Source organism: Stegostoma tigrinum, chromosome 23 (assembly GCF_030684315.1).
Source record: "Stegostoma tigrinum isolate sSteTig4 chromosome 23, sSteTig4.hap1, whole genome shotgun sequence".
Lineage (NCBI taxonomy): Eukaryota > Metazoa > Chordata > Chondrichthyes > Orectolobiformes > Stegostomatidae > Stegostoma > Stegostoma tigrinum.
The window spans coordinates 46,474,888-46,491,844 of NC_081376.1; the positions used below are offsets into that span (position 1 = coordinate 46,474,888).

General features: G+C 42.0%; 1 protein-coding gene across 4 annotated transcripts in view; it reads left to right on the plus strand.

The window, feature by feature from the left end:
* Positions 1 to 16,957, plus strand: part of clec16a (C-type lectin domain containing 16A) — a 247,517-nt gene that overhangs the window by 166,161 nt on the left and 64,399 nt on the right. For all 4 annotated transcript variants that reach the window (XM_048552334.2, XM_059654137.1, XM_059654139.1 and 1 more), the window contains 2 exons: positions 11,255 to 11,406; positions 13,343 to 13,547. In XM_048552334.2, coding sequence (XP_048408291.2) covers positions 11,255 to 11,406; positions 13,343 to 13,547 — 357 coding nt within the window. The remainder of the gene's footprint in view (positions 1 to 11,254; positions 11,407 to 13,342; positions 13,548 to 16,957) is intronic.

Sequence of the window (16,957 nt, forward strand, 5' to 3'; positions counted from 1 at the left end):
TCAAATAATTGTTTAAAGGATGAGGAGAAATTTGAGAATTTCATTTCAGGATTCGAAACTCACTAGATGGTGCATTTAATAAGTTGTTAGCTATGAAGTTACAAATAAAGTGCTGGAAATTTTGGATCAGGCAGCTTTTCATTTTACCAAAAGACAGAGGATGGACGAGACGGCCAGCACCTGTGCTGAAAGATTCTGATTCTGAATTTGTTCATGTTCAGTTATGGATCTATTAGCTAAATTCAGCCATCTTTCTCCATTTCTGTTCTGTTAAACTGATTTGCTCACCCATCTACTAATATTCATGCCCTTCAGGTTATTTTCCGTTTTGAGTTTTTGAATTCTCATGACTTTGCTGGAATGTTTAAAATAGCAGGCTCTTGACCATATACTCACTGTTCCATCCATAAACTTATGCTGACTGGTTAACAGATCACAGCCTATTCATCCCTCAGTCATCACAGTCAAAGTCTTCCTCCCCTTCTTCTCACCCTCAAACCACCTGAGATCAGTTGTAAATGGAGCTAGATTTCAAAGTACCTTCCTTCTAATTATGAGCGATGAATTTGGCTTTTTTTTTTTCAGTTTGAACCAAACCTTCAGTTCCTTTGACTTGGTGGGTGACTTCTGCATTGTATCTGTTATGGAATTATTCCAATCGGGATATTTCCTGGTCTTTTCTGAGTCAGTTGCTCTCACCAAGGTGCACTTGATGACTATTATCTCGTTAGAGAGAGGAACAAATTCTTTGCAACGCTTCGGACCACTCGCGAACCTCCCCTGCATGATATAAAACTTTGGTCCACCTTCTATGATGGGTGGCGTGCCAATTGTACATATACCAGTGAATACTTCTAAGTGGTACTCCAGTAATTTAATTATGACAAATCTGGTTGAACCCTAAAGGAATCATTACTCCCATTTGATTACCAGTTTACTGTTCTGATACTGATGTAATTTCTGCCTATCTGCTCTTTTATCCATCTTCCATTCGCTTCACCATCTCTCTCTCTCTCTCTTTATTTCAGAATCCCCTGCCCCTCCCCCATTTCTGGAGAAGGGTCCAGACCCAAAATTGTATCAGAGATAATAGGAACTGCACGTGCTGGAGAATCCAAGATAACAGGGTGTGGAGCTGGATGAACACAGCAGGCCAAGCAGCATCTTAGAAGCAGGAAAGCTGACGTTTCAGGCCTAGACCCTTCATAAGAAATGGGGAAGGAGAAGAGGGTTCTGAAATAAATAAGAAGAGGGGGAAATCAAAGATGGATAGAGGATAGGTGGAGAGGAGACAGACAAGTTAAAGAGGCGAGAATACCTACTAACCTCATCCTGCCCTCGTGACCTGTCTGTCCTCCCTGGACTGACCTATCTCCTCCCTACTTCCCCACCTACACTCATCTTTACTGGCTCCATCCCTGCTTCTTTAACTTGTCTGTCTCCGCTCCACCTATCTTCTCTTCTATCCATCTTCAATCCACCTTCCCCCCCCCTCTCCCTATTTATTTCAGAACCCTCTTACCCTCCCCCATTTCTGATGAAGGGTCTAGGCCCGAAACCTCAGCTTTCCTGCTCCTCTGCTGCTTGGTCTGCTATGTTCAAGTAGCTCTACACTTTGTTATCCTAGTTTCCTACTGTTGTGTTAAGCTTCTCCATTCTTATTTTTGTTTCATACTTTGCCTTATTGCTTTTGTTTGACATTGTTCACTTCCATTCCCAATATTATTCTTCACCATTCCCTCTGAAGCGTCTGTGATGTTTATTTAACTTCATCTCTTCTGAATGCGTTTAAGGTCACATTTACTTGCGTTGATTTTTCCTTGCCATATTTTTATCCTGCACACTTAATGGAATGTTTTATAGCTCACCTTATTACATAATTCATTGCATGATGTGGTAACTTAGATTGAAAATGTTATCTGTCTTTGGGATTGTAAACCAATTACAACTAAATGAATTGCAAACGAAATGACCTTATCAGTTTCTTTTGTATCAGAGATAATGGGAACTGCAGATGCTGGAGAATCTGAGATAACAAAGTGTGAAGCTGGATGAACACAGCAGGCCAAGCAGCATCTCAGGAGCACAAAAGCTGAAGTTTCAGGCCTAGACCCAGATGAAGGATCTAGGCCTGAAACGTCAGCTTTTGTGCTCCTGAGATGCTGCTTGGCCTGCTGTGTTCATCCAGCTTCACACTTTATTATCAGTTTCTTTGTTCTCTGATTAACTATTCATCTTTTCTTGAGGTTTTTCTGAACTTAGGACTTGGCGGAGAAAAACAGAAGTTAAAGCATAAGCAATCTTTCCACCAAATAGTGAAATTCCTAAATGCATTGCGCAAGTCCACATACTTAATTCTGTAGAAAAGGTTGAATAGCCATTGTACTCAGTTTGCATCATTGACCAATAAGAAAGCCACAAAAGAAAATGTCTGGAACAAATCAGTGCTCTTCATTTTTAGAATTTTCATTACTTCCAATACTGCATGAGTGATTATAATTGAAGACATTTCCAGTTAGTAGTATTGAGTTTCTATTATTAGCTTTTTCTGTTTTACGTGAACCCACACTCTGTGGGTGGATGGCAAACACTGCTGGTGCAGAATGTGTGTAACTATGACTACTAAGAAGCCCTCAAAACGTGGCTAACCAGTAAAGCTTCCACACTTTGTGGGTTGTACCTTACTTCCTGTCTGGCAGGACAAGTGACTGAGGTTTCATAACTTTGCTTTAAAAACTTTTTGATTACTTTCTGGAAAAATAAGGAAAGCCCAAAATTAGAGTTTTTAAGCCGAAGCCCCATTATCTCTGAAACTGCCCGTTAATACTTCACCTCCAATGGAGAAGCCAAATAATCTATTATAAGACTTGATTTCAACTGCTTCTGTGCAGGATTCCATCAATTAGAGCAAGATTATCTTGTATTATCATCTTTCCACGTATATGACTCTGTTTCCATTCTTGTCCACTTTTTTTTCAATGTACATCGGGTTTCAGTTGCTGATGCAAAATGTGAAAGAACTCCAAGATCAAGCTTCATTAAATTTGTGTTTTTGAAAACCTGTATAGTTTACTTAAATACATAATTTTTTATTTGTGAAAAATGTTTGTATATGTATTATGTGTTCAACCCTGATGTAATATGCTTTTACAGTTTATCCTTGGTTGTTGCACCAGTGAAAATCTTGGCAGTGCTTAGCTGTGGTTCATAATGCAAGTGATATCATTGCTCAGTGCTTTGAGTATAGGAGTTGGGAAGTCATGAGGTTGTGCAGGGCATTGAGGCCTCTTTTGAAATACTGTGTCCAGTTCTGATCGCCCAGTTATAAGAAGGATATTGTTAAGCTGGAGAGGGTTCAGAATAGATTTGCTGGATATGGAAGGCGAGAGTTAAGAAAAGGCTGGATAAGTTAGACTCTTTTTCACTGGAGCGTAAGTGGTTGAGAGGTGACCTGATAGAAGTCTACAATGCACCAGGCACAGCTGGGTAAATCCATGGGTTGAACATGATCCCCATCTCTTCTTGTCCTCTCGCATTCCAAGTAATGCTACTGGAAAATGTAAAATGGCTGATTTGATTTTTTTTTGGGAAAGTATGAGCAAATTGATTGATTGGATGAATAATTTGATAGTGTTCAACACCATTGAAATGTAATGGATCTATTTGACAACATTTAGAATTTAAAAGGATCTCTGCATTGGACTTTGCAAGTGCCTTTCATATTCTGAATTGCTAAGAAATTGATAAGGTTTCCAAATGTGGCATTTGCCAACTTGTAAAGAACAACAAAGAACAAAGAAAATTACAGCATGGGAACAGGCCCTTCAGCCCTCCAAGCCTGCGCCGATTGAGATCCTTTGTCCAAACCTGTCATCTGTTTTCTAAGGGCCTGTATCCCTTTGCTCCCTGCCCATCCGTGTACCTGTCCAGATACATCTTAAAATACACTATCATGTCTGTGTCCACCATCTCCGCTGGCAATGCGTTCCAGGCACCCACCACCCTCTGCAAAAAGAACTTTCCATGCATATCTCCCATAAACTTTACTCCTCTGACTTTGAACTCATGACCCCTAGTAATTGAGTCCCCCACTCTGTGGAAAAAAACTTCTTGCTATCCACCCTGTCTATACCCCTCATGATTTTGTAGACCACAATCTCCATTTTTCTAATGAAAATAATCCTAATCTACTCAACCTTTCTTCATAGCTAGCACCCTCCATACCAGGCAACATCCTGGGTGAACCTGCTCCACACCCTCTCCAAAGCATCCACATCCTTTTTGGTAATGTGGTGACCAGAACTGTACACAGTATTCCAAATGTGGCCAAACCAAAGTCTTATACAACTGTAACATAAAGTTTTTGTCTTCTCATCTCTGATACTGACAGTACCCTTTCTATCATCTAGAGTGTCCTAAAGGATCTGTTGCTAGCTTTTCATTATTTCTTTTTCCCCTTGCTGATTTGTCATTCTTGTCCTCCTCCTTCCATCTCCCATTATCCAATTCCTCCAAATTTCTTGTTCTTCATTCTGTTAAAAAATACAGTATTTCTAATTCTGCAGCATGTCTTTTGAATGTGATCATCTTTTTCTAGGAATCTGACATACAGTTTCCATTGTTCCAGTTATTTAAAAACTGGAGGGCAACTGGTGCTGATAAATGAATCACAACCTGCTCTATGGCAATGATCCTGCTTGTGTGAGATGCCCTTATTGTAACAGTTATTAGATTGTATTTTAGTCAATTTGGAAATAATTGATTAGCTACTAGCAACCCCCATATTCCATGATTTTTTTTTAAACTGCTGTACAATTTGTTTTCTCTTTTTTAACGTGATGGGGATGTAGTAGTGAGCCAAACCATAAAGACCAAATGCCAAACCACACCCGTTTAACAATTGTATTCTAGGAACAAGTGTAAACTTCTCCCTAAAAGGCCTTTTAAGTTTCCTGTTCTCGACTAATTGAGTCATCAGAACATTCAGTAAATCATATCTAATTCTACAGTTCTAATTTAGGTGATCTCCAAAGTTAAAGTAAAATCTGCTCTTTAAAAACTCTCAAATGGTTTGTATCCTTGAATGAGAGCAATAAACGAGAGCAAGTACATTTTTATTATCGGAATTTAGCATCTGTTTACTCAGACTGGTATTAATTATTCAGGGACCATTTGAGGTATGAGTGTCTGTTCTTGGATTATAGCACAAAAACATTGTCTACTCTGATCCAGTTATTAATATCCCTTTCTTTCGTTACTAGCAGTAATGATTAATTTGCTTTATTTGGCACAATTCAAATTATCTGTTGGTTGGGGTGACCATCGCGATTGTAAGATTGAATGAAAGAAGAACTTGGATCTTTTTCAAACTCTGGTTCTCCTAATGCATTCTCACAGCTAGTTAAGTGCCTTTAAAAGGTACTGTGAGAAGCATGGATATAACTTCTGAAAAGATCAGTCCCACACACAGCCTTCACCCAAGCACAGGCACATTTAACACTCCTCAGTATTGTCTTTCAGTCAGAAGTCACATGACACCAGCTTATAGTCCTACAGGTTTATTTGAAACCATAAGGATTTAAGTGTTCCTCCTTTTGTTGGTGAAGTGAAGAGAAGCTCACAGGCACAGAATTTATGGGCAGAGAGATCAAAAGATCATACAAATGGTGTGAGTGGAGTGTCGACAGGCTGACTAAGTCTTTGTAGGTGATCAAAAGTGTCAGATGGTCTGAGTAAACCATCAATAGCTGAATAGCAAGTGAAGAGATGACCGATAATTTGTTTGCAGCCGAGATAATTACAAAAAATTTTAAAATAAGATGGTGCTGGAGACAAACCAAATGGCTGGAATAACATGATAGGTGTAAGAGTCGCATGCTGAGAGTCTATTCAAAGTAACAAGTAATCCAAAACTATACAAACTAATTATGGTAGAGAGGTCATAACTTGTTATCAAGGTAATGGTGTCAAAACAGGACAGTGAGGAGGATTTTACAAATACAGAACAGTATAGTGGGGTTACACGTAGTGCAACGGGAACCCAAGATCACGCTTGAGACCATCTTCATGGATACAGAAATTGGCTATCAGTTTCTGCTCAGCAATTCTGTGTTGTCTGTCTCGAAGGCTGCCTTGGGGAACGCTTACCCAAAGATCGGAGGCTGAATATCCTTGACAGCTGAAGTGTTCCCTGACTGGGAGGGAATATCCCTGTCAGACTATTGTTGGGCACTGTCCATTCATCCGTTGTTCTAGGTCTGACCAATATACCATGCCAAAGGGAATCCTTGCCTGCAGCGTGTGAGGTAGATAACATTGGCTGAGTCACATGAGTATCTGCCTTGTACGTGGTGGGTGGTGTCATGGTAGTATCCATGCCGATGAGTTGACATGGCTTGCAGAGGTTACCGTGGCAGGGTTGTGTGGTGTTGCGGTCATGTTGTCCTGAAGGCTAGATAGTTCGCTGCAAGTGATGGCTCTGCTTAAAGTTTGGCGGTTGTTTGAAGGTGAGAAGTGGAGGTGTAGGGATAATCTTGGTGAGATGTCCACATCATTGATGACATGTTGAAGGCTGCGAAGAACATGGTGTAGTTTCTTCTCTCTGTGGAAGTGCTGGACGACAAAGGGTACTGTCTTGGTCACATCCTTTGCCTATTGAGGAGGCCGTTGCAATTTTTTTACTGTGGCACATCACAATCGGGGATCAATGAGTTAAGCACTGTATCCCATTCTTATGAGGGTGTCTTTCAGCATCTTTAGGTGTCCATTGCTTTCCTCACCGTCTGAACAGATTCTCTATATGTGCAGGTCTTGTCTGTAGGGATGGCTACTTTTAACATGTTTAGGGTGGAAACTAGAAAAGTGCTGCATTGTGACGTTATCCAGCGGCTTGTGGTAGAGTGAGGTACTGAGGTGTCCGGTAATTAATTTAATTCTGAAGAGTAGTCCATGGTAAGTCTGATAATGGGATGAAATTTGTTGATATTGTTGTGTAGTCATTTTAGTGATTCCTCACCGTAATTACTGAGGAAGAACATGTTGATGTATCTGGTCTACAGTGTTAATTGGGGGTCCTGTGCAGCAAAGAAGTGTTGCTCAAACTTGTGCATAAAAATATAGGAATATTGGGGTGCAAATTTGATCCCTATGGCTGTTTTATGTACCTGGATGAAGAACTGGTTTCCGAAGGTGAAGTAGTTGTGTTTGGGGTTGAACTGAATGAGTTGTTGGGTGGCGTCTGGAAATTGGCAGTTGTTGGTGTTGAGTACTGATGCTGTTGTGGGGGTTGCTGGTGTACAGTGCCAAAACGGCCTTTGTGATGAGGAGTGTTCCTGGTTCAACTGATCCATGGGTGCTGAATTTCAGTAAGACGTCTGTAGTGTCATGACAGAAACTGGGGTGGGGGGGTGTGGTTCCTTGTACACTGATGGGCCAAAGGCTACCACCTGTGCAGCACTTCTGTGATTCTGTAATTCTTTCAGTTTAGCATGCTGTAATTATGGCTAATGATGCCTTCTGTATATTGGAGTGACCAAACATTTGTTCTGTTCTGTCCTCGAGCATTGCCTTGAGTTTCTGGTTGCTTGTCCTTTTAAATTCTCCCTTCCTCCCATGCTGACCTTTCTTATTCTGTCCCACCTATTGGTGAAACTTCACATGAGCTCAAGGAACAGCATCTTTCAACTTAACGTTGACAGCTTTCTAGACCTAACATTGATTCCAACAGCTTCAGATCATAACCTCCACATCCATAATCTTGCTTATGTTTTGCTGGATGAGTCTTCATCTTATATATTTTTTTTCTTTCCCTTCATATTGTATTTAGATGGATTTTGTGTAACAATTTCCATCTCGTTTGGATGTAATTTTTGTTTCTTCACTGTGCCCAATACCACTCATTTTGGCTGTTGTATCACAAAATCTTATGTTATTTAATCTTAAGATCCAAGTCTCCTCAATGTCTCAGATCTTTGGTCGTCTTGCCACCTTCCTCTTCTACGTCCTCAAAAAGACTCCAACACTTAGTTTCTTTTCAGTTCTAATAACTAGTCATTGACCTGAAATGTTAATTCTGTTTTTCTCCATAGATGCTGCTTGACCTGCTGAGTTTTTCCAGTCCTTTTTTTTTTGCTCTTATTTCAGAGTTCCAGCATCTGAGGTACTTCACTTTTTGTATGAAGCTGGTTATTCAGGCCTCCGAGGGTCAGTAAATAAATTAAATATTGATACTCCCCATTGCACCCTGACTAAAAACACTACTGATCTGTTAATAGTATGAAATTAATCTGGCCTGAAACTGTTAATCCCATAACAAGTAATTTGTGCCAAATTGACTGTGTCCCTAAGGCATGCAGACCAAAAAAAAGTCAGGAGTTGCATTCCTGACTATCAATGACAGCTGACGAGTGTGCTTGTGTATGTGAATCATACCATGAACATCTGGTTGAATCGACAGAGACACAACTGTTTAGGCTCAGATCGTGAAGCAGAAGGCTGTTCTATATAGCTCATTATACTTCACGAATTGCATTGTTATGAAGACATTATGCAAAATATTAATTAATGTTGCTATTGACTGTCCTGAACTTTTTTAAAAGAATGTGTTCTAAAGTAAAGGGCACTGACTAGAGTAAAAATGTTACATTTGCACAGGTCACAGGTTTGGAGAGAGGTCACACGGCATGGTTTGTGTGTGTGTAAAATATATTGGTTTTTGAATGCACAATTTGCCATGGGGTGACAGGTTTTGTCCCCAGTCTTGAATTCTCTGAAACCCCTCTAATTAAAATTTGATAGTTGACAACATGGACTGCAGTTGGCAGCTTTCCAAAGGAGAAGTCAGATTCTACTGCTTCCAGAGAGAGAAAACCATGCCAACTGTAACTGATCCAGGAAGAAATCCCAGTGCTAAGAAGGATCTAGGCACGAAATGTCAGCCTTCCTGCCCCTCTGACACTGGCCTGCTGCGTTCATGCAGCTGTACACCTTGTTATCTCAGATTCTCCAGCATCTGCAGTTCCTACTATCTCTGAAATCCCATGCAGTAGGTTTCGTGGAAAGAAATTTTGTCAATAAATGAGCATTTTAGATCAACCGTGATTTTTCTTCTAAATTTCAGTTTCTTAATCAAATAGCTTCTTTAAGAAAATCAATCTTTCAAGCTTGCTGAGCATTGTTGTTCTTTTTCCAAGAAGGGCACTTGGATATATTTGCAGATTTTAAGCCTTTTGTTCATAATATTTGCATCTTTAGTTGATCAAGTTTGTGTTAAAACAAACTTAAGGAATCTAGCTGACTGGTTTCTGATATTGGCTATGTACAGTCCTGTGTGCATATAACTGGCAATATAGTCTTTCTTTTAAAACCAAACTTTGTCTGATTTCAATATTGGTCACCGTGGAAGTCTACCTAACTGGGTAATAACAGAATTCTTTGTGGGAAAGAAGCAAGGTTCATAACTTTTGCACTTTCTTGATTTTTAATCCTGGGCCTTAGACAGCGTGTCCTTTATACTAACTCTGGAGTAATTCATTTATCAGAGTAAAAGCTATAGGTCTAATTAATTATTTTTATTGTTTTCCTACATAGTTCAGGGCAATCTCATTATGAATTGCTTCCAATTTTTGTTTTCACTAACTGGTGAGCTATCGGAAAAGTGGAGGTTGTCTAACATGGCGTCACTAATTAAGGAAGGTGGTAAGGAAAAGCCGGGGAACTGTAGACTGATGAGCTTAACGTCAGTGGTGGGCATGTTGTTGAAGGGAATCCTAAGGGACAGGATTTACATTTATTTGGAAAGGCAAGGACTAATTTAGGGATAGTCAACATGACTTTGTGCATGGGAAACCTTGTCTCACAAACTTGGTTGAGTCTTTTGAAGAAGTAACGAAGAGGATTGAGGGAAGATGGTGGACATGATCCATGTGGACTTCCTTAAGGCATTTGACAAGATTCCTCATGGTGGACTGGTTAGCAAGGTGAGATCACATGGAATACAGGGAGAACTAACCATTTGGATACAGAACTGGCACAAAGGTAAAAGATACCAGGTGGCACTCTGCTTTCAGACGGGAGGCCTGTGACCAGCGGTGTGCCTCAAGGATCGGTGTTGGGTCCACTGCTTTTCATCATGTCATATAAATGATTTGGATGTGAACATAGGAGGAATGGTTAGTAAGTTTGCAGATGACATTAAATTGGCAGTGTGGTGGACAGTAAAGGACGTTCTCTCAGTGCAACAAGATCTTGATCAGGTGAGCCTATGGGCTCAGGAGTGGCAGGTGGCGTTTAATTTAGATAAATGTGAGGCGTTGCATTTTGGAAAGGCAAATCTGCGCAGGATTTATACACTTAACAGTAAGGTCCTTGAAAGTGTTGCTGAACAAAGACACCTCGGAGTCCAGGTTCATCGTTCCTTGAAAGTGGAGTCACAGGTAGATAGGAAAATGAAAAAAGCATTTGGTACGCTTGCCTTTATTAGTCAATGCATTGAGTATAGAAGTTGGGAGGTCATGTGGCTATATGGGACATTGGCTAGGCCGCTTTTTGAATACTGTGTGTGATTCTGGTCTCCCTGCTATAGGAAGGATGATGTTAAACTTGAAAGGTTCAGAAAAGATTTACAAGGATGTTGCCAGGGTTGTAGGGCTTGAGCTATAGGGAGAAGGTGAATAGCCTGGGCCTATTTTCCCTGGAGCATCGTAGACTGAGGGGTGATATTAGAGAGGTTCATAAAATCTTGGGGGGGCTTGGATAGGGTAAATAGACAAAGTCTTTTCCCCAGGGTGAGGCAGTCCAAAACTAGAGGCCGTAGGTTTAAGGTGAGAGGGGAAAGTTTAAAAAGGACCCAAGGGCAACTTTTTCATGCAGAGGTGGTGTGCGTATGGAATAAGTTGCCAGAGGAAGTGGTGGAGGCTGGTACAATTATAACATTTATAAGGCATTGGATAGGCATTGAATACAAAGGGTTTAGAGGTATATGGGCCAAATGCTGGCAAATGGTACTAGATTTATCTAGGAGAACTTGTTGGCTTGTGTGATTTCGACCAAAGGGTCTGTCCCCGTGCTGTACATCTCTATGACTCTATAACTGAACTGGAAAGGTAACCTGTACTGGAATATATTAAAAGCAATTAATTTTCATATTTTTGTTTGTCATTGTTAAGATAACCAATGATATTTTGAAACCTCTTTAATTTCTACTCACTTATGTAAACTAATCAAGTGAGATACACTGTTAATTCTATTCTTTCAGACAACAGCGACTTAATTGCTTGCACTGTAGTAACTAAAGATGGCAATCAGATGCATCGATTCCTGGCTGTAGACGTTTATCAGATGAGTTTGGTTGAACCAGAGAGCAAACGACTTGGCTGGGGAGTGGTGAAATTTGCAGGCTTGCTTCAGGTAAGAAGCTAAATTTCAGCATATAAGATTTTCTGCTTCTTTGATTCCAACATTTAAATTTGATAAATTGAAACCTGATGTGTATCTTTACAAATCATTTGGATCTGTGCTGTTGCAATAATGTAGTACCATCTTAGTTGGAACTAAATTCTTAGATTTGTATGGTGGGACATATAAAATGTTTCGGAAACAAGAATACGAACTTCACATAATGAAATGTTAAACTGATATTTTAGCAGGGAGTAGAGTTGCAAGTAGACAGGATAGTGAAGGTGGTGTTTGATATGTTTGCATTTATTGATCAGTGCATTGAGTATAGAAGTTGGGAGGTCATATTACAGGTGTACAGGACATTGGTTCGACCACTTTTGGAATACTGTGCAATTCTGGTCTCCCTGCTATAGATATGATGTTGTGAAACTTGAAAGGGTTCAGAAAAGATTTACAAGAATGCAGCCAGGGTTGGAGAGTTCAAACTGCAGGGAGAGGCTGGGTAGACTGGGTAAAAACTGAAAGACTTGCAGGTGCTGTAAATCAGAAACTAAGTAGAAATTGCTGGAAAAGCTCAGCAGTTCTGGCAGCATCTGTGGAGAGATATCAGATTTAACATTTTGGGTAGAGTGGCCCTTCCTCAGAACTGTTAACTCGGATGTCTTTCCGCAGATCATCTGAGCTTTTCCAGCAATTTCTATTTTTGTCTCTGAAAAGGCTGGGGCTATCTTTCCTGGAGTGTTTAGAGGCTGAGGAAAAGTTTTATTATAGAAAAGTTTACAAAATCATGAGGGGCATAGATTGGGTGAATAGCCAAGGTGTTTTCGCCAGGGTAGTGAGGTCCACAACTAGAATGCATAGGTTTAAGGTGACAGGGAAAAGATTTAAAAGGGACCGAAGGGGCAGCAGTTTTATGCAGAGGGTGGTGTGTGTATGGAATGAGGTGCCAGAGGAAATGATGGAGTCTGGTATAATTACAAGATTTAAAAGGCATCTGGATGGGTATACAAGTAGGAAAGGTTTGGACGGATATGGGCTAAGTGCTGGCAAATGGGACTAGATTGATTTGGGATATCTGTTTGGCATGGATTGGTTGGACCGAAAGGGTCTGTCTCCATGCTGTATGACTCGCTTTGCTATATTTTGCAAGGGCAGCAAGTTATAACTTCCCATTAAATTTCTCACATGTTTATGCGCTTTCACCTTAGCCACCCAAAAATACACACTTGTGAATCTACATTGAGATGTCATATGCATATTATATCTCATTTTAATTGCATATTCTAAATGAAATTAGACTCTTTCTTTGGGGGTCACTTTTCATCTAATGACCAAAACAGCTAACAATTAACATTACAGTATAAATGTGCAGTCAGTGTCTCTGCAGTCTTCTGGAATTCACTCTAGGTCATTGCTGTCTAGATCTTCTACCTGACTATTTTCACACCTGTGATTTTGACCAGTTGATCATCGTACGTGGTCGTGGAGGAACAATAGAGAGGAAAGACAGAAATTGGCGTTTCTGATCTTTACTGGGGCTTTTAATTAGCTTTACCAAGTTGTATTGGGCATGCAGTCCAAAGCCCTTTCCATTTTACAGAAAAACATTTATAGTTTAAATCTGTTCTGTTCATTTTATATAACCTGGCTTACATAGCGTGTTCATTGCACGTAGGGACTTCATAAAAATTGTGGATCAGTATTATGATTTTTTGTTAGATCACCTGAATAAGTTGATCTAGATTAAGTGTGATCTATTTGCAGTTCAGTTCAAGCTTCTACAGTTGTAACCCATTGATGATAATGTCAGTTTGAGAAAGATACACCACATACAATAAAGTCTGTGTTGTGTTTGATATTCCATAGGGAACACTTTTCAAGTTGTTGAAATATGGCATTAAATTCTCAAAGTGTACAATGATTGTATTTGTTTTTATTTGAACAGGACATGCAGGTGATGGGGGTGGAAGATGACAGTAGAGCTTTAAACATCATCATTCATAAGCCTGCATCTAACCCTCATGCCAGGCCCTTCCCTATCCTCCAGGCTACATTCATCTTTGCTGATCACATCCGCTGCATCATTGCAAAACAGCGATTAGCAAAGGGCCGTATTCAAGCACGACGTATGAAGATGCAAAGAATAGCAGGTAATTATAATTTTCTCAGCGTGCTTTACTAGGTTGTTCATCCAGTATTTCCAGCTTAACTGATGGAATTTTACTTAGAATTAATTAATTCTAATTTAGCCATAAAATGTTGCATTAATCTCTCCAAAACCCTATTTTAATCCACGATCCTTGCGTAGGTTGTGGGATGAATTAAGCTTTTTAATTTAGGAAACAAGGTAATTAGTCACATACAAAGTCATTATCTATTAGCCTCGTGTTTTAATAGAATGCTTTTTGTGCAATAGTTGGTGCTACTGTAAATTTTTGGCAACTGAAATATACAGCAAAGGAAGTGATTTACATCTATGTAACATTGTTTATTAACTCAGCTCCCAAGAAACATTCTTACACATAGCAGCGGGATGTTGATAATTTGCATTTAAAGTCCTGTAGAGGTTATATCAGATCTTATTAGGATAAAGAATTTTGATATCTAACACATTATTTTATTAGCAATAGGTGTTGTGTGTGCTGCCACCATTTCTTCCAAGCATGTGGATTCTTCAGGGGCTTTCCATGGTCAAGTGTTTATGTGGGTAGGAATCAATTAGTCTAATGAGAAAAGATGTGGAATAATTTTGATCAGTTAATTGCACCCTTATAACTATTTACAGGTTACAAGAATAGGATCTACATTACAAAAACTTCTGGGGAGCACCTAGCTTTGGGTGTCTACCACAATGTCCTACTTCTCATAACATAGCCACAGTGGGTGGTTATTTTCTTTCCAAATACAAATACTTGCCAAACTGCCCATTTAGCTCAGTGACTGGGAATTGTTAACACAATGATACGTTGCATTGTTTTGAAACAGTGGAATGAAAAATATGCAATAAGTACAAAAGCATCTAAACTGAGAAGAGAGATAATGGGAACTGCAGATGCTGGAGATTCCAAGATAATAAAATGTGAGGCTGGATGAACACAGCAGGCCAAGCAGCATCTCAGGAGCACAAAAGCTGACGTTTCAGGCCTAGACCCTTCATCAGAGAGGGGGATGGGGGGAGGGAACTGGAATAAATAGGGAGAGAGGGGGAGGCGGACCGAAGATGGAGAGTAGATAGGTGGAGAGAGTGTAGGTGGGGAGGTAGGGAGGGGATAGGTCAGTCCAGGGAAGACGGACAGGTCAAGGAGGTGGGATGAGGTTAGTAGGTAGCTGGGGGTGCGGCTTGGGGTGGGAGGAAGGGATGGGTGAGAGGAAGAACCGGTTAGGGAGGCAGAGACAGGTTGGCCTGGGTTTGGGATGCAGTGGGTGGGGGGGAAGAGCTGGGCTGGTTGTGTGGTGCAGTGGGGGGAGGGGATGAACTGGGCTGGTTCAGGGATGCAGTAGGGGAAGGGGAGATTTTGAAACTGGTGAAGTCCACATTGATACCATATGGCTGCAGGGTTCCCAGGCGGAATATGAGTTGCTGTTCCTGCAACCTTCGGGTGGCATCATTGTGGCAGTGCAGGAGGCCCATGATGGACATGTCATCAAGAGAATGGGAGGGGGAGTGGAAATGGTTTGCGACTGGGAGGTGCAGTTGTTTGTTGCGAACTGAGCGGAGGTGTTCTGCAAAGCGGTCCCCAAGCCTCCGCTTGGTTTCCCCAATGTAGAGGAAGCCGCACCGGGTACAGTGGATGCAGTATACCACATTGGCAGATGTGCAGGTGAACCTCTGCTTAATGTGGAATATCATCTTGGGGCCTGGGATGGGGGTGAGGGAGGAGGTGTGGGGACAAGTGTAGCATTTCCTGCGGTTGCAGGGGAAGGTGCCGGGTGTGGTGGGGTTGGAGGGCAGTGTGGAGCGAACAAGGGAGTCACGGAGAGAGTGGTCTCTCCGGAAAGCAGACAGGGAAGGGGATGGAAAAATGTCTTGGGTGGTGGGGTCGGATTGTAAATGGCGGAAGTGTCGGAGGATAATGCGTTGTATCCGGAGGTTGGTAGGGTGGTGTGTGAGAACGAGGGGGATCCTCTTGGGGCGGTTGTGGCGGGGGCGGGGTGTGAGGGATGTGTCGTGGGAAATGCGGGAGACGCGGTCAAGGGCGTTCTCGATCACCGTGGGGGGAAAGTTGCGGTCCTTAAAGAACTTGGACATCTGGGATGTGCGGGAGTGGAATGTCTTATCGTGGGAGCAGATGCGGCGGAGGCGGAGGAATTGGGAATAGGGGATGGAATTTTAGCAGGAGGGTGGGTGGGAGGAGGTGTATTCTAGGTGGCTGTGGGAGTCAGTGGGCTTGACACCCGGCACCTTCCCCTGCAACCGCAGGAAATGCTACACTTGTCCCCACACCTCCTCCCTCACCCCCATCCCAGGCCCCAAGATGACATTCCACATTAAGCAGAGGTTCACCTGCACATCTGCCAATGTGGTATACTGCATCCACTGTACCCGGTGCGGCTTCCTCTACATTGGGGAAACCAAGCGGAGGCTTGGGGACCGCTTTGCAGAACACCTCCGCTCAGTTCGCAACAAACAACTGCACCTCCCAGTCGCAAACCATTTCCACTCCCCCTCCCATTCTCTTGATGACATGTCCATCATGGGCCTCCTGCACTGCCACAATGATGCCACCCGAAGGTTGCAGGAACAGCAACTCATATTCCGCCTGGGAACCCTGCAGCCATATGGTATCAATGTGGACTTCACCAGTTTCAAAATCTCCCCTTCCCCTACTGCATCCCTAAACCAGCCCAGTTCATCCCCTCCCCCCACTGCACCACACAACCAGCCCAGCTCTTCCCCCCCACCCACTGCATCCCAAAACCAGTCCAACCTGTCTCTGCCTCCCTAACCGGTTCTTCCTCTCACCCATCCCTTCCTCCCACCCCAAGCCGCACCCCCAGCTACCTACTAACCTCATCCCACCTCCTTGACCTGTCCGTCTTCCCTGGACTGACCTATCCCCTCCCTACCTCCCCACCTACACTCTCTCCACCTATCTTCTTTACTCTCCATCTTCGGTCCGCCTCCCCCTCTCTCCCTATTTATTCCAGTTCCCTCCCCCCATCCCCCTCTCTGATGAAGGGTCTAGGCCCGAAACGTCAGCTTTTGTGCTCCTGAGATGCTGCTTGGCCTGCTGTGTTCATCCAGCCTCACATTTTATTAAACTGAGAAGATACTGCATATTATCTTACAATAATATGGTGTAGAGCTGGATGAACACAGCAGGCCAAGCCGCATCAGAGGAGCAGGAAAGCTGATGTTTTGGGTTGGGATCCTTCTTCAGAAAAATGGTCCTAATCCGAAACATCAGCTTTCCTGCTGCTCTGCTGCCTGGCCTGCTGTGTTCCTCCAGCTCCACACCTTGTTATCTCAGACTCCAGCATCTGCAATTCCTACTGTCTCTGCATAATGTCTTTGTCTATCTATACTAGATAGTAGTTTGCGTCTGTAATTACATGGATC